This window comes from Ailuropoda melanoleuca, chromosome 2 (genome assembly GCF_002007445.2).
Source record: "Ailuropoda melanoleuca isolate Jingjing chromosome 2, ASM200744v2, whole genome shotgun sequence".
Lineage (NCBI taxonomy): Eukaryota > Metazoa > Chordata > Mammalia > Carnivora > Ursidae > Ailuropoda > Ailuropoda melanoleuca.
Window position 1 is genome coordinate 171,455,883 of NC_048219.1, and position 27,677 is coordinate 171,483,559.

The window sequence follows — 27,677 nt, forward strand, 5'->3', positions numbered from 1 at the left end:
CGGAGCCCTGCCCGGGGCCCGGCGGCGGGGCGGACCGGCGGGCAGCGGGCGAGGCCGCGCCTCAATGCGCGGCGCAGCCCCGGCGTAGTCCGGGGCTGCCGGTGCCGACCGCGCCATTGTTGGGGGAGGGGGTAGCTGCTGAGCGCGGCGGAGTCGGGGGCGAGCGAAGGCGGAGAGGAGTGGAGGCGCCCCATGGGGAACACGCTGACCTGTTGCGTGTCCCCCAATGCCAGCCCCAAGCTAGGCCGGCGCACGGGGCAGGCGGAGCCCGACTATGAGTCTGAGATCTACGAGGCGGCGGCCGGGGACGCGGTGGCAGTAGCGCCAGCGCCTGCTGCCGTGGAGCCCGCCGAGTTGGATTTCGGAGCGGGCGAGGGCCACCACCTGCAGCACATCAGCGACCGGGAGATGCCCGAAGGTAAGGAGGCGGCGGGCACCTCTCGTCCCTCTTGCGGGCAGGCGCTGTCCGCTCTCGGGCGGTCCCCCGGGATGGAGCCGCCGCCTCGGGCTCCTTCCTGACCGGAGCCGGCTTCCCCAGGGCTGGGCGCCGGGGATGAAGGCTGGCTCTGCCTGGCGTCCCCACCCCTTATTCTTTCCCCGTCGTGTCCGGCCAGTGGCTCTCCCGGTTCCCTGCCCCAACGCTCCGTTCTTTCCCCTATTCCCATTTCCCAGCCCGGCCTGAGACCCTCCAGTCCGCAACCCCTTCCTGTTTGTTGGTCTCCTTAACGTCTCGGGGGACTTTACGATAAGACTTTTTGGTATATTCTCTCCCTTTTCTCAATGAAAATGTAAATACCCCAACTTCAGAGTATCCACCCCATCTCCCTATCCTTACCAAAGCGAAGACACCAGGTAAGGGCCTGATGGTATCCTTCCTCCCACCCGTTAAGGTACTCGATACGCGGGACGGTTTAGACATACTGTTAAGGATTTGTTATTTAAAGTCAGAATAGAGATTAGCCTGTGAGAGTCTATGTGGTGTGTGCTTAAGTAGGCTGTTCTCAACAGCCTCGATGGGAGCTGCCTTCCTCTAACCTTAATTTGAAGACAGACGGAAAGAAAATGATGGGAAGAAGGGGCTTGAAATAACTGAACGGTGTGAAATGTTACTGCCAGGGCTGTGAAAATAGTTTTAATACTGAGCGGAGAACCCAGGGAGTTCTCATTACTTTAAAATTCCCACTTTGACCCAAATGTGTCTTCAGCCATACCTACCTCAGTGACTTAACAGACTTTACTTATTTGTTGCCTGTTCTAAAAATAAGAGGCGGGGTGGTTCATGAGACTATTGGTCAGAAGTTTCCAAAGAGGAAAAAAACCCCATAAATTTAGACCTTAATTTGTAATATAAAGGTTTGACAATTAGGTGTCATCTTGGGGCACCTGGGTCGCTCAATTGGTTAAGTGTCTGCTTTCTGCTTGGGTCATGATTCCAGAGTCTTGGGATCTAGCCCCGCATCAGTCTCCCTGCTCAGCATTGAGTTTGTTTCTTCCTCTGCCCCTCTGCCTGCTTGTGCTCTGTGTCTCTTTCTCTCTCAAATAAATAATAAAATCTTTTAAAAAAAAAAAAAAAAAGGGGTCAGATCTTGCACAAGAATGTTTGTCTCCAAATCTCCCTCCCCCCCCCCCCCCCCCCCCCCCGCCGTCTGTTGAATCCTGTTCAACTTTAAGAATGTTGGGGTAAAAGTTCTTCTGACTAAATGGTTGGGGGAGGGAAAAGAGGAAATGTTTAATTTTTGCCTCTGGAATTTTGGAAAGGGATGATTAGGTAAAGATAATTCTGAGTAACCACCTGGCTCTTTAATGAAGTCTTACCTCCTTTGAAGGAGAAAACATTGTATCACAAAGATGTTAAAGCCCCATTAGCCCATTTGTTTCATTTAAGTGCCCCAGCTTATTTCATTATTTCCTAGAGGAAATGTCTTGTAGCTCTATTTTCTACGTAAACGTTAGTTGGGCTCTTAATTTCTTTGAGTTACAATAATTAAGCCTGTGGATTTACCTATATGATGGACATGGCTTTGTAACTGGAAAGAACTGCTTTTTCAGAATATTGAAGTATTGTAAAAGAATGAACAAATTACATGAGTTAATTGTACTTTTAAACACAAAGCATGTAAGTACTTGTGAAAACTTCCGCTCTGCTTGGTGCTGTAAGATAAGGCTCTGAGTGATTTGACAAACTAGTGAGTAGATGGGTAGTGTTGGATGAGAGACCAAAGTTGGACCTTTTTATAATTCTTTGAAGATTTGCAATACATCTTCATGTCCGTTCCATTTGGCCCTTCCAACTACAAATAAGGCTTGTGTGTATTCTCCCTGTGTTGCTGATGAAGGAGGAGAGACTCCGAGATGGGCAATGACTGTAACACAGCTGCTGAACAGAAGAGACTGACTTGGAGGTGATAGATCGCCAAATTCAGTTCTTGGGGTGCCTAAAAAACTCTTTAGCATGCATCTGGTATTTTATTATTTATCCATAAGATAGGCCTACCTCAACTTTCTTGTCTTGATTATTTCCATTCAAAGTTTATTGTTCCCAATTCGGAAGTAACTTTTACCTCTCCCTCCTATGTCTGTAATCATTACGATAGATAAGACCGAAAGTAGAAGTCATGATATAGTCTAGATTAACCAGTCAGGTAAACGGGTTGATGCATTTAAAAGAGTTTACTCTGGTGATCTTGAATTAAAGCCAAGAATGCCCTGGACAGAGGAACATTATGAAAAGCTGGTAAGGTAAGGTACCCAGTATTAAGCATAAGACTATAAGGAGTGTTAAACCAGAAAAGAGTGTTAAACTTAAAAAAAATAAGAGTTCATAAATACACAATTTACCTTTTATGTTTAACATGATAGTTAAAATTTCATTTCAGTTTGTCTTTTCTTTGGCGTTCAATAAAATAAGAGAAGCCTTAATTTCAGCATTTGCCTATTAGGTTTCCGTAGAAACAAGGTCAGAACACCAAATATAAAGTACAGGCACATTGAAAGTTTGCTTTAATGTCTTTATTTCAGACAATTTTATATCAGTTTTCCTGGAAACTAAGAAATACCTACTTAAATATAAACTATTTTGGCTTTTCTATGATGAAGAATTTAATTGGTTCATTTCTTAGACAAAATCATCCATAAATAATGTGCATTGTTTTTCTGAAATATTTCAGAAGAACATGATTTCTTCAAGCCATTCCAAAGAGATATTCCCAAGAACCTAGTGTATATTTCAGAAAGACTCAAAAGAATTTTTCTACTACCTTACCTTTATCTAACAGCGTATCCACAATAACTGATGGTAGTATCAGTAACACAAAATAAAACACTAAAGTCCTGTTATCCAACCTGTTATTACTCATCAACTTTTCATACAGCCTTTTATGTTCCGACCTTACAGGCTTCACTGATTTGCTGGCCAAAAGTGCTCTCTCAAGTGACCCCTCTTCCCCCTTCTCCTGAGGAGTGAATGAGGAAGGAATTGGCAATATGATGTGGAAAAACCTCTGAGCAACAGAGCTTTCCTCTTTCCAGTAGCTATTTTAAACACTTTGGGGGGGGGCTTTTTTTTTTAATGACAATGGGCATTTGCTGTAAAAGATTTAGAAAATATGAAAAAGCCATTCACCTATACTCAGAATATCCAGAACTTTTATTAATATTTTAGTGTTTATTCTTCCTAAACCTTTCATATGTATATAAACATAACATTTTGTTTATCTTACAAAAATGAGATAACTCTTCATGTGCAGCTTTACAGCTTTTTGTTTTAAAGAGAAATAATGACCTAAAGCTCCTGGAGCTGTGCTTGACACCTAGAGAGCACTGCAGGATGTATTTCCATGGAGCTGCACATAGCTCCACCACATGCCTTTTAATAACTGTTTAATGTACCATTGAATGGTTAGAGTACCATTCATTTACCTACCCTTTATGATTGGGCATCTCTTATAGTAAAACAGAACATAGTCCCATTATCATGCTTTATTCTGGGGACACAGATAAACTGGTGCATTGTACCTCTGTTCAGAATTCAGATGGTATACTTTGTCTTATGACTTAATTAGTCATTTTGTAGGTAAAGTACTTTAACATTAAATGTCCTTATACCAAATTGAAGTTATTGTTGGTTTTTCAATGGATGTTAGAATTCCTCTTTGAAATTTTTATGGTTCTTGGTAGCCTGTCTTGTCTTTAATTTGGAATAACTACTACTCTAAGAGATCTGAAAGTAATGCTGGTCTAAGATGACTAATCAAAAGAAATATTAGAAGAAATCTTAGTTAGGAAAATTGGGAGAAACTTAACTGGGTTTGGGTACGCTGAAACAGATGTTTTTGGGGCACTGTTCCAGGTGCAGGACAGACAGTGGTATACAGGACAAGTCCCCTACCCTTAAGTCCTTACATTCTGGAGGGACCTAGGGGCAGACAGCATATGAATAATAAAAGAACCTCAGGTAGTGATGTGCTGAAAGAAGGTGAAAGAAGGTCAAGGATGGGAGGAGAGCAGGTTTACATGAAGTGGTTAAAGACTGCTGCTCTCAAATGACAAGTACACAGCCCTAAAAGTGAGAGGGGACTGTGGGAGGATGTGGGAGAAGAGGCTTCCGAGCAGAGTTCCTCACATGGGAATATGCTGGTGCAGGCAAAGGACAGAAAGACATGGTGATGGCTGCCACAGGGTGAGAGGGGTGGATTCCAGCAGGAATGTGGTGGATTCAGACCTTGTATGCCTACTGGGCCTCCACAAAAAGTAGGAATCTTAGTTTAGGTGTAATGGGAAACCATTGGAGGATTATTTGCAGGAGAATGATGTTAATTCTTTAAAAAAACAAAAAACAAAAACAACAGACTAGCCACTGTGTGAGAATGTGTAACATAGGCATGGATGGAAGCAGGGAAACCAGGTAGAAGCCTGGTGCAATAGTTCAGGTGAGAGCCAAGAGTGGGCTGAAAAGAAAACCATACAGGCCTAAAATGTAGACTGACTTATAACAAAGATATGAAGGGCAAGTCACAGAATAAGAAATGCTCATGACCCTTTGGAGCGCCTGGGTGGCACAGCGGTTAAACGTCTGCCTTCGGCTCAGGGCGTGATCCCGGCGTTATGGGATTGAGCCCCACATCACTCCTCTGCTATGAGCCTGCTTCTTCCTCTCCCACTCCCCCTGCTTGTGTTCCCTCTCTCGCTGGCTGTCTCTATCTCTGTCAAATAAATAAATAAAATCTTTAAAAAAAAAAAAAAGAAATGCTCATGACCCTTAAACATGTCTTCATGCATAGGAGAAATGCAAAATAAAACTATACTGTAGTTTCTCTCCTATTGGGAGAAAATTCATTGATGACACATTCTTTGGTGAGACTGTGAAGAAACAGTTATATTCATATATCACTGGTGGAAATACAAAATGGTTTGACCCCGTGAGGAGGAAATTGGCACAATCTCACAACATTGCAGATACATTTAATCTAGAAATCCTACCTTGAGGAATTTTTTCTGAAGATGTACCCCACAAATATAAAACCACATATTCACAAAGTTTTTGTTGCAATATTTTCAAAAGCACAGTATTAGCAGTAACTCAAATGTCCGGTAAGGAGCTGGTAAAATCAGCTGGTATATCCACGTAGTGGAGAGCTATGGAGCTGTAAAAAAGAGCAAGGCTTTCACTGCTGTGAAATGATCTCTAGGATATGTTACATGGAAAAAGCAAGGAGAGGACATACAGTAATCTACATGACAGAAGCAGGGGAACTAGGTATTTGCTTCAAGAAACCAAAATCACTGGGAGAAATTCTTACTGATTGTGTGACTTTTATTCCTTTCCCATTAGTGTTAGCCAAAGCACATATTTGCTTAAGGTGATATTTGGGTGTGAGTAATGAGTGGACATTTCATATACTTTCCAAAGGAATGCTAAATGTCCACTTTTTGCTTTTGAGTTCATTTGTGAAAGCTTTGTCATTTATTTTGCTTTATGTGTTACATAGATTGCTCTTATATTTCTTTTGATCCTCACAAACAATGTTTTGAGTTACATAGTATAAGAATTAAATGTTTTACACATGAGAAGACAGGCTCAGAGGTATAAACTGAGTCCAAGTTTTAAAAACGAGACAATAGATCAGGGATATAAATTACAGATATATGGCATACTGGAATAGAATTTATTAAGTGACTTACCTGGGCTACTTTGGATACTACTTTTTTTCTCACCCTTGTGTGTGTGTGTGTGTGTGTGTGAAAGTAATTAAGCTTTAGAATTAAAATGTTAACATTGCCCAGTGTGAAATGAAATAAAGATAACTTGCAGCCTAGAAATGTTCTTCGAAGTTCAAGAAACTGAGCAAAAATACTTGTGAGAAGTGTATAAAGGAAGAAAGGTGTACTTCACTATATGAAACATCACACCTCAGTTACAGATTGCTAAACACGGGTTGAGAATTAAAACAAGGCAAGACTGAGAACCAGGTTAGACACGGGTACAGAGGTGGTTTGGAAGCCAGAGTTAGGAAGCAGAAGGATTAATTAGTAATTACCTGGAAGGTGTGGACGCAGGGATAAAACCATCAGTGTACATGGTAATTGTAAGACTTGAAATATTTGTGTTAATGGGCCATAAAATGAACACAGTGTACTGTATAGGGATGATAGCATAGTTCAGTAAATGTGGGAAGCCTTAAGTGAACAGGTGCTCAGTAGTTGGCCCAGAAACTGCTGACATCTTCTATTTAATTGGAATATATTGAAATTAATCTATTGAAATCAGTCTCTTTGTGAAATATGCTGCTCTGACAGTTTCTTGGTCACTACCTTCTCTCCCTGATATTTTGACAAGGAAAAATCATTATGACAGTTTATAGTTGCATAATTTTACACATTTAGCCTTTAATAATGCATTTCATTTATTCTAAGTTGCCTTTATTTTCACATTCTTAACATCTGTGCATCTTATAACTGGTAGAATCTTAGATTAGGGGAAAAGCAGTATTGGATGTCAGTGGTTTTACAGATTTCCTCGATATTTACATTAAGATCCAAGTTTAATTTTTTTTTAAGTCCTACTTTTCCTACATCAACCTGTCATGCTGTCAAATTAAGTTGCAATTTAAATTGATATTTTAAAAAAAGTGATGGGTCTTAAAATACAGTTTGAATCATAACTTCTAATCATGAACTCAGGGGCATTTTTCTTAGGTTAAAACATTCTTAGAGGGTTCTAAAGTAACTTTGGGATAGAGTCACATACAAGATGTACAGTAATTTCAAGCCATCACTGTAAATCACTGTGTGTGCATATGTGCATATTGGTGGGAGGTGGTAACGTTTTGCTTAATAGTTGGCAGTCTTACCTTTGTGATAGTGCAGATAGGGTAGTGCAATTTATCACAGTTGTTTTAGGTTCTTGAGAAAACAGTAGTGGACAGTGCAGAAATACTATGCGCGTGCATTGGAGCTTAAGATCTATTGGCTTAAGTATCCATTCTATAAAATAGCAATGTGGTTTTTGTCATTAGCAAAAAGTGCAAGTTATACAGAAAATCGTCATTGGCTAGAGACAGAAGATTACTATTTTCTGAAAACCTCATGCAAACTGACAACATTTTAGGGTCCTCGTAAGTGTGATACATAGAACAAGTACAAGTGATAGGCAACTCACCAAAGTGGAAATAACACCATTGTTAACTGTGGGGAAAATTGTCAAACTGTGTAATCAGAAATGCAAATTAGAGACAGTGAACTTCCTCATTTACATCAGTAGGAATTTTTTCTTTCAAGAATCGGAAATCAGGGTGGGAGTGAGAACTGGTGCAGTTGATAACATTATACGCTAATATGCTCTTGCCTTTTTTAGAAAGCAGCTTAATTAGTATTATACATTGAGCCATGACAAAGATCTAACCTTATGTCTAATCATCCTGTTTAGGAGATCTTTCCTAAGGAGATAAAAACAAAATTATTTTTTAAAAAACTATGTATATGAAGGTTTTCCTCATAATATAAGAATAGACGTTTGTAAGCACCTAAACCCTAAGAATAGGGGATTGACTAAGTAAGTAATAACACTTGGTAGGCCCTTGTGTATCCATTAAATACTAAATATATTAGAATGGGGTGGAGATTGCGTGTCAGGAACAAAATAGGACATAAATGGCACACTGATTAGAGTTTTTTTTTTTAAGTGTAAGTAACAAAGTAATGATTGTGAGTTGAGAGTAATTTTAAGATTTTTTTTTTTTTTTTATTCTACAGAGATAGAGACAGCCAGTGAGAGAGGGAACACAAGCAGGGGGAATGGGAGAGGAAGAAGCAGGCTCATAGCAGAAGAGCCTGATGTGGGGCTCGATCCCATTACGCCAGGATCACGCCCTGAGCCGAAGGCAGACGCTTAACCGCTGTGCCACCCAGGCGCCCCGAGAGTAATTTTAAACAAATTATTTTGGCTCTTGCAAATTTTTGTTCATGACAAGATGTTTGTTAAAGGAATGAGCAAATGACGTTTATCTGTTTGCACCTTTAATGTGATCATCTCTACTGCTGATTAGCCAGGTCTCTTTCAGTTACAAATTAAAATCTAGCTGAAAAAAAAAATGTTGATTTCTGTAGCCAGAGTTCATGGAGTAAATTGGGTACTGCTGACCTAGGAATTAAATGGCCTTTCTCAGTTCTGCTCTCCTCTGTTGATATATCCTAGCAACTCTCCCCCTGCCCCTTAATGGCAAAGGAAGCCTGGGGCAGCTCCAGACTGGCCAAGAATCCACAGCTCTGCCTGCCTGCCTTTCTTTCTTAAGATTTTTATTTATTTATTTATTTATTTATTTATTTATTTATTTATTTATTTTAGAGAGAGAAAGAGCGTGAGTGGGGGGAGGGTCAAAGGGACAGGGAGAGAGAATCTCAAGCAGACAGCACACTGAGCGGGGAGCCCTAAGCAGGGCCCAGTCTCATAACCCTGAGATCATGACCTGAGCTGAAATCAAGAGTCGGGTGCTTAACCAACAGAGCCACCCAGGCGCCCCAGCTCTGCCTTTCTCAGTGGTTCTTGGGACGTCCCAGGCAGCAGTTTGGGCCCAGCCTAGATGGAGTAGGGGGAGTGCCAGTTTCCTTCTTGTCACTTGTGCTAGTTTTGCTTTCTTTCTGCATGTTGCTATTTCTTTTATCCAAGGCCTCTTGATTTTTGTGTTTAGATCCATAGTAGCGTATCTTGGTTTGGGGGTGTGTGTGTGTGGCCTGTTCCCCTTGATTCTGGTACTTATTTTTCCTGGATTTCCCATTGAAAAGTGTTAATTAAATTTCTTTCGTGCCATAGGCACTGAAATATAATGTTTACTTCTGCAAACATTTCTGCTATTTTTTAGATTCACCATGTAGTATATTTGCTTTCTTTTTGGTAGGAAGTTGGTCATGAACTCTTTTGGAAGACTTAGGTTAGAGGCAGCTGTGAAAGTCTTTGTCACTTTCAGCACAGCTGAATTCATTTATTTTCCAAATAGCTAACATTGTCTCATTTTTCAAATATGTGAAAAAAAGTTTAATTTTTATGGTTCTTTTACATAAAAATGTTGAATAGAATAGTTTCTCCAAAAGCAGTCTAACAAACTTCAAATTCAGTGAAGGAATTTCCATGAAGAACAAAGCTATGTTTAGCTATGTAAATTTCTAGTGCTGGCAGTACCATTAAAATGGATGGTTCAGATTCCTGTTAAACCAGAAGTCCCAAATGATGTTTGTGAAAGATTCTAACTATATTACTTGGAGGAAAAAAGGATTCTAGGTAGATAAATTTGTGAAATGCTGAATAAAACAGTATTCACTCTAAGACTGATTAGTTTTTAATGGACATTTTGATTCTCTAAGAGCCAGGGATAGCATTTTCTATTAGACTGCCAACACCCCTTTTAAAAACAGAACAATTATTATGTGGTTTGGGAAATACTAGACTTAACCATTACTCTGTCAGGATCTTGGTCCGGTTTCTTACAAGATTGGCTAAATACTTTGAGATGGACATTGCTGAGGAGTGTCATACAGTGGGGATTTTTTTTTTTTTTTTTTTTTAGTTGAAGAATTTTGAGTGGTTCTTACAAAGGTTGTTGCACTATGAAAGTCATTTGTTTGATAGAAGTATCAGGCTGTCTTGTCAAACACAATGAATGAAGTAGCCCAAAAATATATTTCAGAGCTCACAGAGCTTAAAAAGAACAAAGATTATATGCAACCAGACAAAAACCTGTTTCTGCATTTCCTACTTCTTGCTCAGACTGCTTTGCTTACCAGACTGTCACTAAATATCTTGAGGAAATGCAGGGATCATTTTGTTTGGAATCTTAGACACACCAGAGGGTTTTTTTTTTTTTTTTAATGACAACTTTATTATCCCATATGGTGGCAAACCTTGTTTTATGAAAATTCAAGTGCCTGTTTTGTATTCTTGTGTGGGATAGAGAATTTTCCCATCTTGGTGCAAGGTGGACTACAGGCAGACATTCGTTTATACAGGTATGGACAGAATTTTTTACAAGTAGCCCCATGATCTGCTCCAGAAAGTACTCTTTTTGCAGCCCCAAATTAATCATGCATCATGGATGGTAGAAGCAGGAGTTTAGCTTTGGAAATTGAGAGCAAAAGTTAAAAATTACTTGCCATCACGGAAGTGTACCTGTAGATTAGAACGTTGAACTTTTTTATAGTTTCTTAAAATCTGCCATGATGGATGTCCCCCCCCCCCATAAACCACAACTAACTAAATGAGTTCATTTGTTGAATGGAGTTAGAATTAGCTATTTGACTGTCTAAAGAATATTTGCTTGCCAAAAGCAACTTGTTTGGTTTTGGCATATTTGACATATTGAGCTGGTATCTGACTGTAATAGCCACAGCATAACTTGCTTTTTGAGACTGTTTCTGGAATATGCTAGTAATATCAGCTTAAATGATGGTGACAGGATTTTTAATAGTTACGTAGGAGGGGGAAGACACAAATGTAATTCCATCTAAAAGTTGCATAGATTATTTAGGTGCAGATTAAGGAATAGTTTAAGACATAGCCTGGTTTTATTTTCACATATGTGGAGAGATTCTATAATTTTGCAGTTTCCCAATATAATTTTTATATTGTTGCCTTTACTAAAATTGGCTTTTTATCATTACTAAAAACTCTTCCCAAGACTAAGTGATTAAAATTGGTGCATAGCTATTTTTAAAGTCATGTATTTTTCTACTCAAATTATCACACCTTTTTCTCTTCCTATACAGAGTTAGCTTTGGAATCAAACCCTTCTGACCATCCAAGGGCAAGCACAATTTTCCTGAGCAAATCTCAAACGGATGGTAAGACAGTATTTTTACCCCCTGAGAAAAAGATTGAAAATTGTTTTTGTTTTGTGTATTATAGAAGAACTCATACATTGGTTTAAATGTTTCACTTTTTCATGTATTCATTTATTTTAATATGTGATGATATACTTTCCTTTAGTTACTGATTTAGTTAGCAGAACAGGAGACTCTGTTTACACATTTTGCCACCTCTTTATCAACACAGTCACTTGTGACCACATGATTTAGATGTGGTCTACTTCTCCATACTATCTTGTCCTTTTCCCCTGGCTCCAAGGAACACAGGTTTTAAAGATGAGTAATAGGATTTAGGCCACAGTTAGGTTTTCATTTAACAAATTAAAAAAAGAAATCAGTTAATTTATGGGGATTGAATCTGTGATTCTGGCCCCATTTTATACCATGCTCAGCCAAACAAACCTATCTCACATCCACATTTATTCTACTCAGAACTTTTGAACTATTCAGATTTTTCTCATCCTAATGTAGTGATGTGCCAGGATACATGGGAACAAACGTGCCCTGTGGGGTTTCCTAGAAGGTTAGCTTCAGCAACGGAGACTAGTATGAATTGCCTGTGTCCTTGATTTATAATGAGAATCAGAACTATAGAGTATTTCGCTCTCCTGCTTGCCTGCTTATTTTCCTTAATGTGAGATCCTTTTTTATTTGAACTAAAAAGCCACACATGACTAAGTTTTCAGTTGATTATGACAGCAGGAATATAAAAAGTGAGGGTTCCATAATATTTGAAGTATGCAGCACAATAGAAAATGGGGGTTTTTAACCTGCATTTTCATAGTGTATGTACATAGCCTGACGTGAGCAGATCACTTCTGGCTGGGATTGCTTTATTTCTCTGTTTCTTCCAGAAACATAGACTGCCCCACATGTAGAGACAGTGTGGAGACAGTAAAAACAAAGCTATCTCATGTCTGTCTCTCCTCAGTCAAAAGGAATGTGTACCTATGATGTCACCCCACATTAAAGGAGGCAGTGTGGGAAACAAAGTGGGGTCCAAGACCCTCATTGGAGCTTTTATTCTTCTTCCAGTCTTTGTTAGAGCAGAGTGATTTTGTGTGCTGTAGATATATTTGGTTAGGTTAGCACACTCATTAAAATATAAATTAAGATAGATACTTTCCAGTTGCATAATGACCTGTTTATTTTTTAGCAAGGTATTTTAGTAGATCACCAATAAGTGCTTCAGGATGCTTCCAGGATACTGATGAATATAGAGATTAGTGCCTGGCCAGAAACTGATTCTTAGAGCTGTCAATTAAAGTAAGTTGTATGTAAATATAGAATTAGAAAATACTGGGTAGTGGTTCCGATATTCAACAGGTAAACATTTTTATTAGTTAAATTTTTCACCTGGCCTAGTTTGCTTTGTCTTTTTCTTTTGTCCATGGGGAGCCTTCCATTTGTACCTAACAAAGAATATCTGTTAGGTCAAAAAGTAAGACGAAGTTTTTAGATTTTACTTTATAAGATTCATCTTGCTAGGTGATTTAAGTGATAAATTTTGTTGGAAATTATGTTTTAAAAATGGAATTTCATCTCATTTTGTGCGTTGGTAATCCGTCAGATAAGTAGCAACTACTTTTACTTTTTTGTGGCATTTGTATCAGAATTGATCAGTTAATTTTTTTTATTCTTAGTGCGAGAAAAGAGGAAGAGCAACCATTTAAACCATGTAAGTAAACAGTTGAAAAGTTAAGTAAGAAATTAATAGTTTGAATTAAAAGTATGTCTGCCATTATTCCTAAAAAATATAATGGATCCAATACTGTTAGGGCCTCTTTTTGTAGATTTTCTAAATCTCTTCTATTTTCCTCATTATCAATGTATTCAGGAAAGTCTTTGGCTTGGTAGTGCTCGTTTTTTAAGGGTTCTGACATTTAACTTAAATTTCAATAACATGGCTGTGGTATAAAGCTCTGCCTTCAGTTTTTTTGCCTTAATTTTTTTTATCTTATTTTTTAACCAAAGTAACAAAAACATAATAACTAAGTGAATTTTTAGCACTATCGACTTCCTGTTGTGCCAGGTGAAAGCTTAGCTTCATCACTCCACCATGGCCTTATTTCCCTGCCTCTATTCCCTCAACCTGTATCATGGTTTTTATTAAATCAGAATCAATGTGTATGTTGTTATGACTATGCAGATATTGTTCCCTCCTGAGCCATATAGTTCTCTGCCTGTGCCTACTCCTGTATATGCTTCATTCTTTTTCTTAAATATTTCTGAAACCCGAGCACTTCTGCACTTCTCCGTAATAATCCAGTCCCCGTTTTCCTAGCCAACATGATCTCACACAGCCAAATGCTCTAAGTAGCTCCCTGGCGGGTCTTTCTGCTTTCACATTCTTCCTTTTTTTTTGTGGAATTAATTTCCTGATGATATTCGCTTGCCTATTTTCTAACAGCTAATTCCCCCCCCCCAAATGTTGTAACATTTGTCACATGTCCATCAAAAATATTTTTCATTTACTAAAACACATCTCCATTTTTTTTCTTGGAGATGGGCTTTTGTCATTCTGCTGCGGTAGAGTAGACTGGTTTTCGCTAGGCTGGCTCTTTGTCTGTTTTCCTGGGATATCTCCTTGAAGTCATCTGGGATCTCACGTAACTACTGTCTTGTGTCAGATGCCCTATGTCCTAGATTCCTGTTTCCCTTTGTCTTGTTATATGCCCTTGTTTTACTGGAGCACATTTTTCTGAGAATGGGCAGAAGTTTTTAGAGATCTAGCTTCTCTGAAACTCCTGCCATTTGATAAAGTATAGAATTCTAGGTTGAAACTAATTTTTGCAGTCCTATAGACATTGTATGATATGTTGTACATTACCAGTTTTAGTCATTGTTCTCCCATCCCTTCTTTCTCTGAAACCTTCTAGTACCTTCTCTATCCCGGAGATTCTGAAATTTCATAATATGGTTTGATATGGACCTTTTCATTTTATTGGGGCCAGTAAGTCTGCAGACCATCTCTCTTTCTAGTGAATGCCTTTTTGTTCTGTTTTGTTATTCTGGTGTTTCTGTTATTCAGATGTTGGACCTCTTGGACCAGTATTCCTGCACAGATGTCTAATATTTTCCCCTTCTATTTTCCATTTTGTCTTTTTGTCCTACTTGCTGGGGACTTCCTTAACTTAATGCTCTAACCCTTCTCCTTCCATTGAATACTGAGTTTTGTCTTATTTTTAATTTATAGAGTTTTCTTTTTTTTTTTTTTTTAAAGATTTTATTTATTTATTCATTCGACAGAGATAGAGACAGCCAGCGAGAGAGGGAACACAAGCAGGGGGAGTGGGAGAGGAAGAAGCAGGCTCATAGCAGAGGAGCCCGACGTGGGGCTCGATCCCGTAACGCCGGGATCACGCCCTGAACCGAAGGCAGACGCCCAACCGCTGTGCCACCCAGGCGCCCCTAATTTATAGAGTTTTCTTATACCTATCATTATTTAGAGCATCTAGTTGTTTGACCAGTGCAATTTCTCATCTTTCTGAGGGTTTTTAAGAATTTTTTAAGTTTTCATTTGATTCTTAATTTTATCATTCCCATCAATTCCTTTTTCCCATTTTGATCTCTCTTACTTGTCGGAGGCTTCTCTCAAATGTGTAGTGGTCCCTGCCTGTGTCTGGGATCTCACTGAAAGTACCATGAGTGAGCAGGACTTGTTCACTGATGGGCCACACTGTGGGTGTTTGGGGGCTGAGTCTCTAAATTCTGACCCTGCCTTGGGTTCTGTAAGACAAACTGGCTTTCTTGTTCCTGTCGCATTCTCTGTGCTTTCTCTGCTCTGCCGTGGCGGTTGCCACTCCTTTGTCTAGTCTTTTCACTTTTCAAACATTGAAAAGCACCTGCTATTTATCCCGTGTTGTATGTAAACTCTGAAAGGACAGGGTGAGGAAACAGATATGTGATCAGCCCACCATGTTGTTAACTCAAACTTAGAGTGTGTTTTGAAAGTATAAATCTAAAGTTTAAAATTCAATATAATTAATGATATTAATTCAGACAGTATTTCTGGTTATACCTGTAATTAGCTTTTCTCCTAAGGCCTTGATTAAGACTTTAAACCATGCACCCTGTCATATTGTCCCATTAATGCGCAACATAGATGAAGCAGTTTTCATTAATGCGTGGTGTTGGAAATTTTTAAGTTGTCCTTTGAAAAAGACACAACTTGTCCTATGAAAATGGGAGACACAATAGTGAACTTCAGCAGTAGGCACAATGGGTAGGTCAGTTGCTGGTGGCAGAATTTCAATGGGTGCTTGACCTTTGATGGTAAGGCTTGGATTGTGATTTCCTAGACTTCTAAGTGTGATTGTTTTCTAGTCTTTGCCATTGAACCGTAAGTCTGTGAAATAACCTTTGTTGTAAAGATTGTAAAAGTCCATCTATTCTGTTAGTGCTCAATGAGTGAAGATAAACACTGCCTTTGTCCCTGTCTATTCTAGTAACCAACTGAAATATCTGTGAACACTAAACTGCCAATACTGTTTTTTGCTATTTGGTTTTTTGGGTTTTTTTGGAGGGTTTTGTTTTTTGGTTTTTGGGTTTTTTTAGTATTTGCATTTTATAACCCTATGTTTGTCAGTGTTATTTATTTTTTTTTTAAAGATTTTATTTATTTATTTGACAGAGATAGAGACAGCTAGTGAGAGAGGGAACACAAGCAGGGGGAGTGGGAGAGGAAGAAGCAGGCTCATAGCAGAGGAGCCTGATGTGGGGCTTGATCCCACAACACATGGATCACGCCCTGAGCCGAAGGCAGACGCTTAACCACTGTGCCACCCAGGCGCCCCGTGTCAGTGTTATTTTTTGAGGCTGTAAGCCAGTGATCGTAAGCCTTTAACCATAGAAGACAATTGTCTTAAAATTTCAGCTAATTTTAAGCTAATAAATGATTATAGCTAATATATCCAGGCTTTGTTCAGAGGCTTAATTCTGCCACCCTCTAGTTGAATACTAGGTATTACTGAATACTGAAAAGTAGGCCTGGACTGATGGGGAAGTGTTCAGTGTTTCTTTGGTTGGATCTAGCCAGTAGACTGTAACTTGTTGATTCACTAACCCGCCATATGGCTGTAAGACCACATCTAATTAAAATTTTTAAATGTTTCACACTAATATTTTCAAAGACAAACCAATATATATTTGTAATAGAAAAAAAAATTTAATGGAGGAAAGTGGGAGCAAATATAACCCAAAGCTCCACCTATTGATCTATATTTTGGTGCATTTTCTTCCTAATCTTTTTATGGTTCCCCAGTACAGGTTTTTGATCAGAATTGACTTTTAATATGATGTAATATACACCATAGTATACCCTACTAGTCATGGCCGTAAAAGAGAACTTTCTTCCATTTAGAGTAAAAGTATTTAAATGAATTAATTTTCATTTTTCATGCTGTATTTACTGAGATTCTTAAAATAAGTTACATATTAACTGAATAGCTTTAAAGAACGTAACAGTTTTAGGTATAGTTGAACATTTCTAGCTTGAAGGAGAATTTAGTGATACTTTTCAAAAATAGAGTATCTGTAACTTTTTGTTAATAAGAGGTAAATGGCTTTGCAGGAAAACATCTGAAACAAGCAAAATGGTGTTTTTATATACCATGTGGATATTTCCAATTATTGGCTACTGGCAGTTTTTAAATGCTCTGTATTTTAAAAAGTTATCAACTAGATTTTTTTCCACTGCCCCATCTGTTGTGTATTTGAGGGGGATGCTGACAGGAGAGTGTGACAACATGGTGAACGCTATTTTATATTAAAAGGAGGAAGGAAGGCTCATCTGAATTAGTTAAAAACAAACAAACAAAAAACACAACAAAACCAAGCATTAAAATTGTTGGTATTCTTTGGTATTGAATGGTGCTATTACTTTTAACTACTTAGAGTGACTGGGATTTGTTTATTGGTCTTACTTTAAGGAAGGGAATTGTCCTCATATAGTTTAGGCTCTTTCAGTATTTGACTATTGCTATATACTGAGGCTCAGGCTCTTCACAGATAAATGGATACTTCTAAAGTGTTTTAAAGATGGTTTATTCTACCAAGGGTCTCCAGAAGTTCATTGTCACCTCTCTGACACTACTCCAGATAAATTCTCACTAATTTGTAGTAAGATTTTCCTTCCAGTTGTTAACTGATTTTAAATAATTTGTCAAACACTTATTGAACTCCTAATTTGTCAGATTCTTTGTTCAGTAGCTGGAGGTAGGAGGAGTAAGAGTCCTCCCTTCCCTGGAGAAGCTTACTTTCTTGGGAGGGGGACACCCTTCAAGCAATTGGTAGCATGTAACAAGTGGCAGATTAGATGTGTGAGCATACAGACAAAGTTTTGTGGTGTGTCTGCTGGCAAAGGTATCCTAGAGGTAGATGAGGTCAAACTTTCTGGCACAAGGAGGAAGAAAAAGGCATTGTAGGCATAGAAAGCAGCATGAGCGAGGCAGGAAATTGTTGTGATGAATGTCAAGTAACTTACAGAATAGAATTAATAAAATTTTTAAATGAATGGAAAGTACTCTGAGGTTCTCACTTGAGTAATGTGATGGCAGTCTTACTTAAACATGAAGTTAAAGTGAAGTTCTCATAAGCTGTTTTATCTGTTTTTTTATGTGAGAGAATCTTAAAGCAGTACTCTCTTGCCCTCCAGATAAGGAAACTGAGGCCCGGAGAGACCTAGGGTCCCCCTTGCTTATTAGTGATAGAGCAACCCTGGCACAAACAGCCTCTGATTACAAGAACATTTATTTATTTATGGGCTTTCATTTTCTGCAATAAAATGTTCATGCATCAATATTATATAAGGCATTACATTTCATTGTAGTAAAATAATAATAAAAGAAAATCTCAGCTGCTTTTCATTGCTTAAGAAAAAAAAAACACGGAAATCTTATTCTAAGCTTCTTACATTATTATAAAGGGAATTTATAATAGGTGCTTGTCAGGTTTGATAATAGGTAATTGATCAAGGGCAGTAGTTTATAACCATTCCTAAAATCTCATGTGGGAAGTTAGAGCATCCACTGGGTTTCCCATAGAGCCGCACATGATAACACACTCAAGCAGTTCCTGAAGTATAAGAAAAATCTTAATGCTTTATCATTTGACATTTTAACCGAGGAAAAAACACACTTTTATAGGTTTAACTTACTGTGACATTTTCTTCTATTTCCCTTCCCCTTCAGGTATCTCCAGGGCAGCTTACTAAAAAGTATAGCTCATGCTCAACAATATTTCTAGATGACAGCACAGTCAGCCAACCTAATCTTAGAACCACAATAAAATGGTGAGTACAACTAGGTCGCCAAGGGCTGAGTGACAGACCCCCTCATGCTAAAAGCTTCCTAGCCATACTTGGTCATTTCAGTCATTTGATTGTCCTTTTCAGTGATCAGGTTAAGAAACTGGTGTCTATTTTATATTGCTTTCCAGGATCTCAATCTGAATATTCAGGTTCCATTTTAATCTTAGAGTGCACAGTAGAAGGGAAAGCCAGTTAGCAAATAAAAAAATCCCAGGAAAAGTACACCTCTTACTTAATACATTTCTGTTGTTAAGACATTGTTGAACATAATGAGGAGAGGGAGAGGTGCTTTTTATTGGATGTTTCTAGAAAGAAGTATTTCTTCATGAGTTATAGGCCTAAAACAATGTGTATACTGCTTTGGAAGCTACTCTCAAAAGAAGGAACAGTTTGTCCCCTGCTGGCACCAGAGTGTATCTGCATTTAAATTTAATTGGATTTTAGTCAGATTTTCCCCATCATGTACTTTTCCCCCCCGTACTATTTCTGTATGAAAATTAACTTCTCCTCCTTATCTCCCAAAGAGGAGGAAAATATACCAAATCAATCTTAAGGAACAAATTCTCAAGCTTAATTTCTTTATGGATGAAATTTTGCCCAACTGAAAATTGTAATGTAATAGGTATACTTAATTTTAACTTTATATATGTGTATAGATATAGAAATATATCTCCAGGAGACGATATCAGTCCATATATATGAAAACCACAGCAGAGAACAATGAAAAAGATAGTTTTGGAAACATAGTTGTGGTCAGGTTTATACTTCAGCAAACATGAACAGCGTTGTGATGATGGAAACTATTCCTTAATTTCTGGGAGCACCTTATAATCCACAATTAGAGTTGCAGTTTTAGAACACCCTAAGATGAACCTTTCAAGCTTATTTAAGGGAGGGGGGAAAAAAACCAAAACTGGATATGGAGAGCTTCCTGACTTCATCGAGATTGGCCAAAGAATGTTATCGACATCTCTTTGGGACGTGAGTGTTGATTTTCCAGAACGCAGTTTGGAACATTACTTCAAAATATTAATATTTTCATCTTTAATTTTATTTTTCAGTCTTAAAAACAATTGGCTTATAAACTTAATTTTGTTTCTGATGTACCAGCTTTGTCAGCTAATTAAATTATCAGTAAATTCTACTTTAATTAAGAACAGCAAGTTCACAGTCATAATAATGTACCTTTCTTCTCTCCCTTATAACAGTAGTGGAGATCAAATAGTGTTTCAGCAAAAACTGAGCCCCAGAAGTCTAAAGTCCTGAGCGTTGGCATCTAACAAGTAATCACTGAATGTTTTTATTGAGCCAAGACACTAAATCCATGTGTTGAAAAAACTACTTTGGCTAGAGTCCCCAACTTTTGAATTCAAAAGATTCTGATGTTTTAGTATACAATTCAAAAGTGGTTTTAAAGATTAACCTTGCTCAGAGAAGTAGGTTTCATGCTTGTTTTTCCCAACTTAACTCTAATTTGTGGAAGTACAGTAAATTTTATTTGCTTTCATTAAGTTTTAAAAATAATTCAGTGCCTTTATTATTGATGAAATAAAGGTTTACTGAGAAAATAGGGCACATTGGCTTTTAGGAATGATTTTGAAAAATGTTTACATTGGGGTAGTGTATTGTTCTTAGTGGGGGGAGCCTTATTAGAATCACTTGTGCAGCTTTTTTTCATAAATCTATGTTTCCAAATACATGCATTTCCCCCTCCCCTACCACATTCTCACAAGCTTTGTGATAGGCTGAGGAAGGATACGACGTATCATTGTATGGATGAAAGCATCCCAAATGATTCATTCATTCCCAGATTTCAATGTATATTGTGGTCACCTGGGGAACTTTAAAAGCCCTTCTAATGACCAAGTTATACCCAGTGTCAGTTAAATCAGACCAGCTGGAGGTAGAAGCCAAGCAGTTTTTAAAGCTTCTCAGGCAATCCCAGCGCACAGCTAAGCTTGGAGAACCACTGCCTGGTTAGTGTGGGAGGAAGAGAACTGCTCCTGACCATCTGTGGGACCTTGGGCACGTCAGTTTTAAGCCTTGGTTCCTTACGTGTAAGATGGATTGTTTAACTAAATGCTATCTAAGGTTTCATGGTCCTTTTCAGCATAGAACTTTGAATTCTGTGATTTTAAAATCAAATTGAAGATGAAACTATTTGAAGCACTATAGAAGTATCCATCTTTGATGCTAATAGCGTTCTAGGCCTTTTCACAAGTGCTCATTTTCTATAGACCTAGTTCTCAAATTCAGATTTGCCTTCCCTCAATTGTTTTGAGCTTCATTTTAGACATTTTGAGGGCAAAGGGAAACATATAACTTAACTAGGAGAACCCCTTTGTTGCCTAGTACAAAACATCTGTGAATGACTTAGGAATATAGTAACTTAAAGAGTATCTGAGGACTTATATCTATCTGTTCATTAATATTTAATTTGGAAATAGCTGTCATTCAATATTATACTGTGTAGATTTATGCTGCATTGTTAGCACAGCATAAATTTCGGGGTAGCTAGACCTATCATTGATTTTGTGGGTACTTATATTTGCTATTAAATTTTCTAATTATGATTTTAAATTATTTTATTTGGTATGGAACACTTTATTTACTTTTAGAGAAACAATGGAAAGTGGGTGTGTTTGGTGGATAGTAAACTAAATCAGTTGAAATGCAGGGTCTAACGTTTTTTGTTTTTTTTTTAAATAAAAACAAAAATTACCGTATGGGTTAAATTTAAGCATGTGTACAAACAGATAAAACTTGTATAGAAGGAGGAAAGATTCTGTGGGTAGAAGGACAAATGACAGGGAAAATGTGTAATGATTTATATATTATAATTATGGACCAAAACAGGTCTTCTAACAGTTGGTGGTCCTCTTTTTGCCAAAAGCAAAAGAAGTTTGGTCCTCCTTTTTTTGCCAAAAGCCAAAGGACTCAAACAAGGGGGAAAGTGCCCATATGAACTGTTTTGAATTAGAGGATTTCAGGGCCCTTGAGTCCCTGGAAGGATCCTGTCTCCCTCCCAACCCCTTTTAAAGAAATGTCTTCCCGCCTAACATGATAAAATCAATTCTTACAATTTTCTTTTTCCTTCCACAGTGTGACCTTAGCAATATATTACCACATAAAGAACAGGTGAGCTCTTTTAAAACCTGTCTTGTTATTCCAGATAATTAATTTTCAAGGTATCATGTTTAGTGTTAGGTAACAAGTATAGATATTATTAGAATAAACTTTTCGAGGGCTTTTATTACACTATTGAAGACCCAAAAAGTATTTGTTCATGTGGGTTGTATTGATATTTACTGTGTTAGAAATTAAATTTGAGAATTTAAAAATTAAAAGCACTGTATGTCAAAACAGGGTTTTTATGGCACTATTGGCATTTTGAGCTAGGTAATACTTTGTTGTGGAGGGTTGTCCTGTGCGTGATAGGGTGTTTAGCAGTCCCCCTGGTCTCTACTCACCAGATCCCAGTAGCACGTCTCCCTCCTTCCACATTGTGTCCCCAGACATGGCCAGATGTCCCGTGGGGAACAAAATCACCCCGATTGAGAACCCCAGTGTTACCGTGAATCATTTTTTTTTATTATTGAAAAGTAACTTTTCCACAACAAAAAAGTTGAGTGAAAAGTATGTCATTGATTTACAGTTTTACAAATCTCTTTGCTCTCTGGCTTAATAGAAGACAGCTTTCTTACACCCTGTCTTCAGTGATTTGAAGAAACAATATGAAGATCCAGCCTTATTAGATATATAGTTGGAAAAAGGTGTACTTTTAAAGCCTTCAGATATTGTGGATATTCTAAGATGCTTCACTTAAAGTCCACAAGTGCCAGTTTCTTAGATTGGAAGGGAATTTTTTTATGTATAACGGAATTGTAAATCTTATCAGTGAACTTATACTGTTAATACCCATTGATCTATCTTGCACACTGAATAGGTCTTTTATCTGTATGTGGTTTTAGAATATTATGCATTGGTCAGTTGGAAAGCACTAGTTCACGTTTCTTTATACAGTGTCAAAAACTCACTTCTGTTAGGATCACCACCTGTCTTATCAGAAAAGCTTGTAAGTATTGAGAAGCTGTTAAGCTTACAGTAGATGAAGCTTACAGTAAAAGGTACAAGTTTTCCAAAATCCTGATTCTTTTTTTTTTTTTAGCTTGATAGCCTGAATTTTATCATTGGCAACAAATACTTTATTTTTCTTGAACTTTCAGGCTCACTTTGTTCATTTTTTTTTTAAGATTTTATTGCGAGAGAGAGTAAGCAAGAGAGAGCAAAGGCGCAGGGGCAGAGGGAGAAGGAGAAGCAGACTCCCCACTGAGCAGGGAGCCCGATGCGGGGCTCAATCTCAGGACCCCAGGATCATGACCTGAGCCGAAGGCAGACACTTAACTGACTGAGCCACCTGGGCGCCCCCCCCACCCCGCTTTGTTCATTTTTTTAAAAAATATTTTTAGATTTAATTTTAAGTAAACTCTACACCCAGCATGGGGCTTGAACTCAGGACCTTGAGATCAGGAGTCCCATATTTTACCGACTGAGTCAGCCAGGCGCCCTCACGTTGTTCATTTTTAAGAGAATGACTGTCAGTTGTACCTTAAAAAAAAGACGGTGCTCTGTGAAAACAGTGGCTTATTCAGCTCATAGCTAAGTCACAAGTGCTTTTCCTTAGCTGTCTTTCAGCATGCAGAAGTGGTTCATACATAATTTCTGCTTATTCGAATATTAGAAGGATCGAGGTTTAATAACACTGTTAAATCTTACTGCTTTTTCAAGGATGTTCTTAAGTAGAGCAGAATGTTTTTTCAACTGCAAGCAGCAGCGAAGACCGGAATGACCAGGTGCGGCCGGGTACCACTGCCTTGGCTCATGCACAGAAACAAGCAGTTCTACTCCCTGTTATTTTTATACAGTCATTGCAGATGTCAGAAGTGTATGAGCAGTAACATCTTCAGTATTCCTATAAAAACAGTTTTGACTTCATGGGGGGGGCTCTGAAAAGGGGAGCCCTAGAGGCCTACAGACCATACCCCAGAAAACCACTGGGTAAATGGGCACAACATAGTAGGGTGGTGACCTTTTAAAAGACTGGTCTCTTTTACAATTTAAAAAAAAAATCACATTTTAACTCAAACCACTTAAGAGAGACTAGAAGAAATACGTGGTAATACATCATATAGAGAATTACAGAGAGGAAAAAAACAGGGAAAAAACATAAATTTCGTATTCACATTTATTAAACTGTAAAGACTTTTTGCCCACCAGTACTGCTTTATAAAATGTTCTTATGTAGTCCGCTGTGGGCTTAGAGGAGTGAAAATATTTTTGGTTTACTAGCATTACCTGCCAGGGAAAGTCATTGTTCTGAAAGACAGCTCTGCTTTGGCTGATTGTGGTAGGAGAGACTTCACAGAGGTCAGGAAACCGTCTGAAGGCCAAAATGCAAAAGAATTTGTAAAACTGTTTGCTTTGTTGAAAGTTAAGCTGCTTCCACTCCCCTCTCTACTCCCAGCAGGTACTTTACTAAGGTATTAATTCCTGAATTAATTTTTAAGATGCATGTTTTTATTTTATAGAGATGCAAATAGATCCTTGGATATTTTTGATGAGAGATCACATCCACTCACAGTAAGTGTCAGTTTTATTGAAGTTGTATTTTTCTTTCATGCACTTGAGTTTATTTCATGCTGATTTGATTCGAAATTAATTACCAGGGGAAAATTACTCCCTCCAGCCTGAAGTCAAAATCATCTTAAGTCTTCTTCCCTACCCCATGTTGTGTCTAATCATTTTACCAAAGGAATGCTGTATGAGGAATATGCTAGAGCAAGAGCTGAGCTGCAGCTTTGTAGAATCAGTGAGCCAGAGTGAGTGAATGTACCCAGATCACGGAAAGTGTATCTTTTTAAAAGATAAATTTCAGTAACTGCAAAATAATATAAATATTTATAAATAAACCTAACAAATATGTTATGATCTCTGTGAAGAAAATTAGAAAATGATTTAAATATTAAATCCTTTAAAATAACAGTTTTTTTTTTTTTTTAAGATTTTATTTATTTGTCAGAGAGAGTGAGCCCACAAGCAGGGGGAGAAGCAGGCTCCCCACTGAGCAAGGAGCCTGATGCGGGACTTGATCCCAGCACCCTGGGATCATGACCTGAGCTGAAGGCAGACGCTTAACTGACTGAGACACCCAGGTGTCCCTAAAATAACAATTCTGAGACTCACTTCCTCAGGTGCTCTACAGCCACGTTCGGCTGGTGACTATCGCATAGGTCAGCACAGACTTAGAGTCTTATGGTTTAGAGGAAACAAAATGTTTTCCTTCCCTCCCCTCTCCTCCCCTCCCCTCCCCTCCCTTCCCTTCCCTTTCCGTTCCCTTTCCTTTCCGTTCCCTTTTTTTACGCTGTATTTATTTGAGAGTGTGTGCTGTGTGCACCTGTGCAGACAGGCAAGCAGGGGGAGGGGAGAGGGAGAGAAAATCTCACACAGACTCCCTGCTGAGCATGGAGCCCCACACAGGGCTTGATCTCACCACCCGGAGATCATGACCTTAGCTGAAACCAAGAGTTGGCTGCTCAACCGACTGAGCCACCCAGGCACCCCAAAAATGTTTTTCAGAGTTGATTGCAGAGAAATACAACATGGTGATCAACCAGACTGTTGAGCCTAAAAATAGTTTACATTTAGATAGAAAGGAATATATATAAATTTTCTGAGGTCATGCCTGTATTTTTCTTTAACGAATGGTGGTGAGTATTGAATCACTGTGGTATTTTAAGATCCTATTGTTTGTATTTAAAAAACTAAAAGACATGTCACCTAATCAAAATCATTTTGGGCACGTGGGCCCAAATGCAAAGACTGCTGTATTATGGGCACTGAAGTGTTTTTCTTCGGTGGATACTTATACTGCATTTTTTTCTTCTTTCAGCGAGAGAAGGTTCCAGAGGAATACTTTAAGCATGATCCTGAACACAAATTTATTTACAGATTTGTTCGTACTCTTTTCAGTGCTGCACAGCTAACAGCTGAATGTGCAATAGTAACTTTGGTAAGATATTTCTTCTTTCTTACAACTTGTTTCTTCAATTTTCAGTCTTATGCACAGGGTATTGTCCTGCTTTTCACGTAAAAGTAGGTTCCTGAAATGATCATCAGAAGTTTAAGAGAAACCTATTGAAAGTAAAATACACACCTTCAGGCTTAATAATATAATCATTATTTTTCAAAACGTGCTGTTGCTTTTCTAATCACAAAAGAATTGCTGTTAAAGGCAGGAGAGATTTCTGGTTTCTCCCTCCATACCTTAGCACACAGATGTACACGCAGTGCACACACGTACACACTCAGAAGGTGTGCTGGGGGAGCTGGGGTAGGACAGGGGCAGTAACAAAACCATCTGGTCCACAGGCAGAGACTCATTTGGTGTAGGTCTAAGCTGAGTCCCAGATTATCTCAGTATTCCCCACACAATTCTCATGTGTGTCCTGATGGAGAACTGTTGCCCTGAATTTTCTGTTCCTTGGATGATGGGTGTTCATCCATCCCTGGTGTCCTCTTGTGCCTGCCTGTGAAGCTGCCCAGGATTCTAGTGCCAGAAGTACTTGGAAAGGCTTTGCTAGTTTGCCTACTAAGCTACAGCTGTGTAAGGACCTTTGTGTTATCCACACAGAATTCCTGTGGTAAGATTTTATCATTTGAAAAATAAATTCTATTTAAGTGAGAGGCAGCTGGGGTTATTTTCACTCCTTTGTACAGTAAACCTATGGGGGCAAGTTAACTGCATGGTCTGGAGGGAAAGAATACTTAGGTCAGTGCCTGTCCTCCTTTAGTATCCAGTTAGAATTTAGGAGAGGAGGCTTGTGCTATTGAGTAGAAACCCCTCAGTGGGCACTCAGGCCCTTTCTTTGAGCTACAGACCATTTGGAGTGCTCAGCCCATGCTGGAAAGAGGCAGAGTGGTCCTCCCATATGGAGAGCAAGGCGATGCCGGAAGGAGAGCATCTGGGTTGGAAGAGGGGGAATTCCTTGTAGACAGGTTAAGCGTGACATACCCGTGAGGTGGCCAAGTGACACTGTCTAGTCATCACTTGAATATACGGACTGAGCATGAATCTGAGCTAGACGTAGGGAAGTTAAGAGTAGTGGCTGTTCAAATGCAGAGAAGAGTATAGAAAAGTATAGAATAAAAAATGAATAGAAGCTAGATCTGTAAAGACTAACAGCATTTAAGGGACATGTCCTCAGAGGAGTGGCTAGAGTGGTAGGACCCAGGAGGGATAAAAGAGATGCCAAGATGATAGATTCAAGGAGAGAGTGGTTGAAAGGCCAAATGCCCGTCGCATACCCACTGAATACCAAGTCTGTGTCACTACTCTAAGTGTTGGGGACAGAGGAGAAAACAGGTGGAATAAAGTTCTTGCCTTTATATAGCTTATATTCTAGCGAGGAAGAGATGAGTTGTTTTTTCGTTTGTTTTTTCAAGTGAGTGTTACGTAAGTATTTCAGATAGTGGTAAAAGCAAGAAGAGAAAGCAGTGCAAAGGGGTAAAGTGATCAGTGGGGCTCATCATTTCAGATAGCATGATCAGGACGAGCCTCTTTAAGGAGGTAACACCTGAACCATGACCTGCCTGAGGAACAGGATGAACCCTGGCATTACAGGCAGAGGGCGCAGATGCAGGCTCCGAGATGGGAACATTTTTTGAGTGTTCAAGGAACAGCGAGGTGGCCACTGGTCAGAGGAAGGATGAGGGGAACAGCATTCAAGGTGAGGTCACAGGAGGGCAGTGGCGTATCTTCTGGGGCCTTGGAGGTCACAGGCCTGGGAGGAAGGGAAACTGTTACTTGTTTGACGGGAAACCTCTGGCAGATCTCGAGCAGGGGTATGAAGTGCTCTTCATTGAAGAGGCTGTCCTGGCTGCTCTGGGGACAAGAGACTAGTGCAAGTCAGAGTGGAGGCGGAGAGGTAAGGAGGCAGTGCCAGCGATACAGCTGAGA

General features: G+C 38.8%; 1 protein-coding gene across 2 annotated transcripts in view; it reads left to right on the forward strand.

The window, feature by feature from the left end:
• The first annotated feature begins 30 nt into the window (after positions 1 to 30).
• CCNYL1 (cyclin Y like 1) overlaps positions 31 to 27,677 on the forward strand; it is a 36,654-nt gene continuing 9,007 nt past the window's right edge. Inside the window, exons 1-7 of one of the 2 annotated variants that reach the window (XM_011223462.3) lie at positions 31 to 418; positions 11,254 to 11,328; positions 12,996 to 13,030; positions 18,543 to 18,643; positions 21,764 to 21,799; positions 24,250 to 24,301; positions 25,611 to 25,730. In XM_011223462.3, the coding sequence (XP_011221764.1) occupies positions 193 to 418; positions 11,254 to 11,328; positions 12,996 to 13,030; positions 18,543 to 18,643; positions 21,764 to 21,799; positions 24,250 to 24,301; positions 25,611 to 25,730 (645 nt within the window). In that variant the 5' untranslated portion in view covers positions 31 to 192. The remainder of the gene's footprint in view (positions 419 to 11,253; positions 11,329 to 12,995; positions 13,031 to 18,542; positions 18,644 to 21,763; positions 21,800 to 24,249; positions 24,302 to 25,610; positions 25,731 to 27,677) is intronic. The other variant, XM_034655071.1, reaches the window with a different exon arrangement.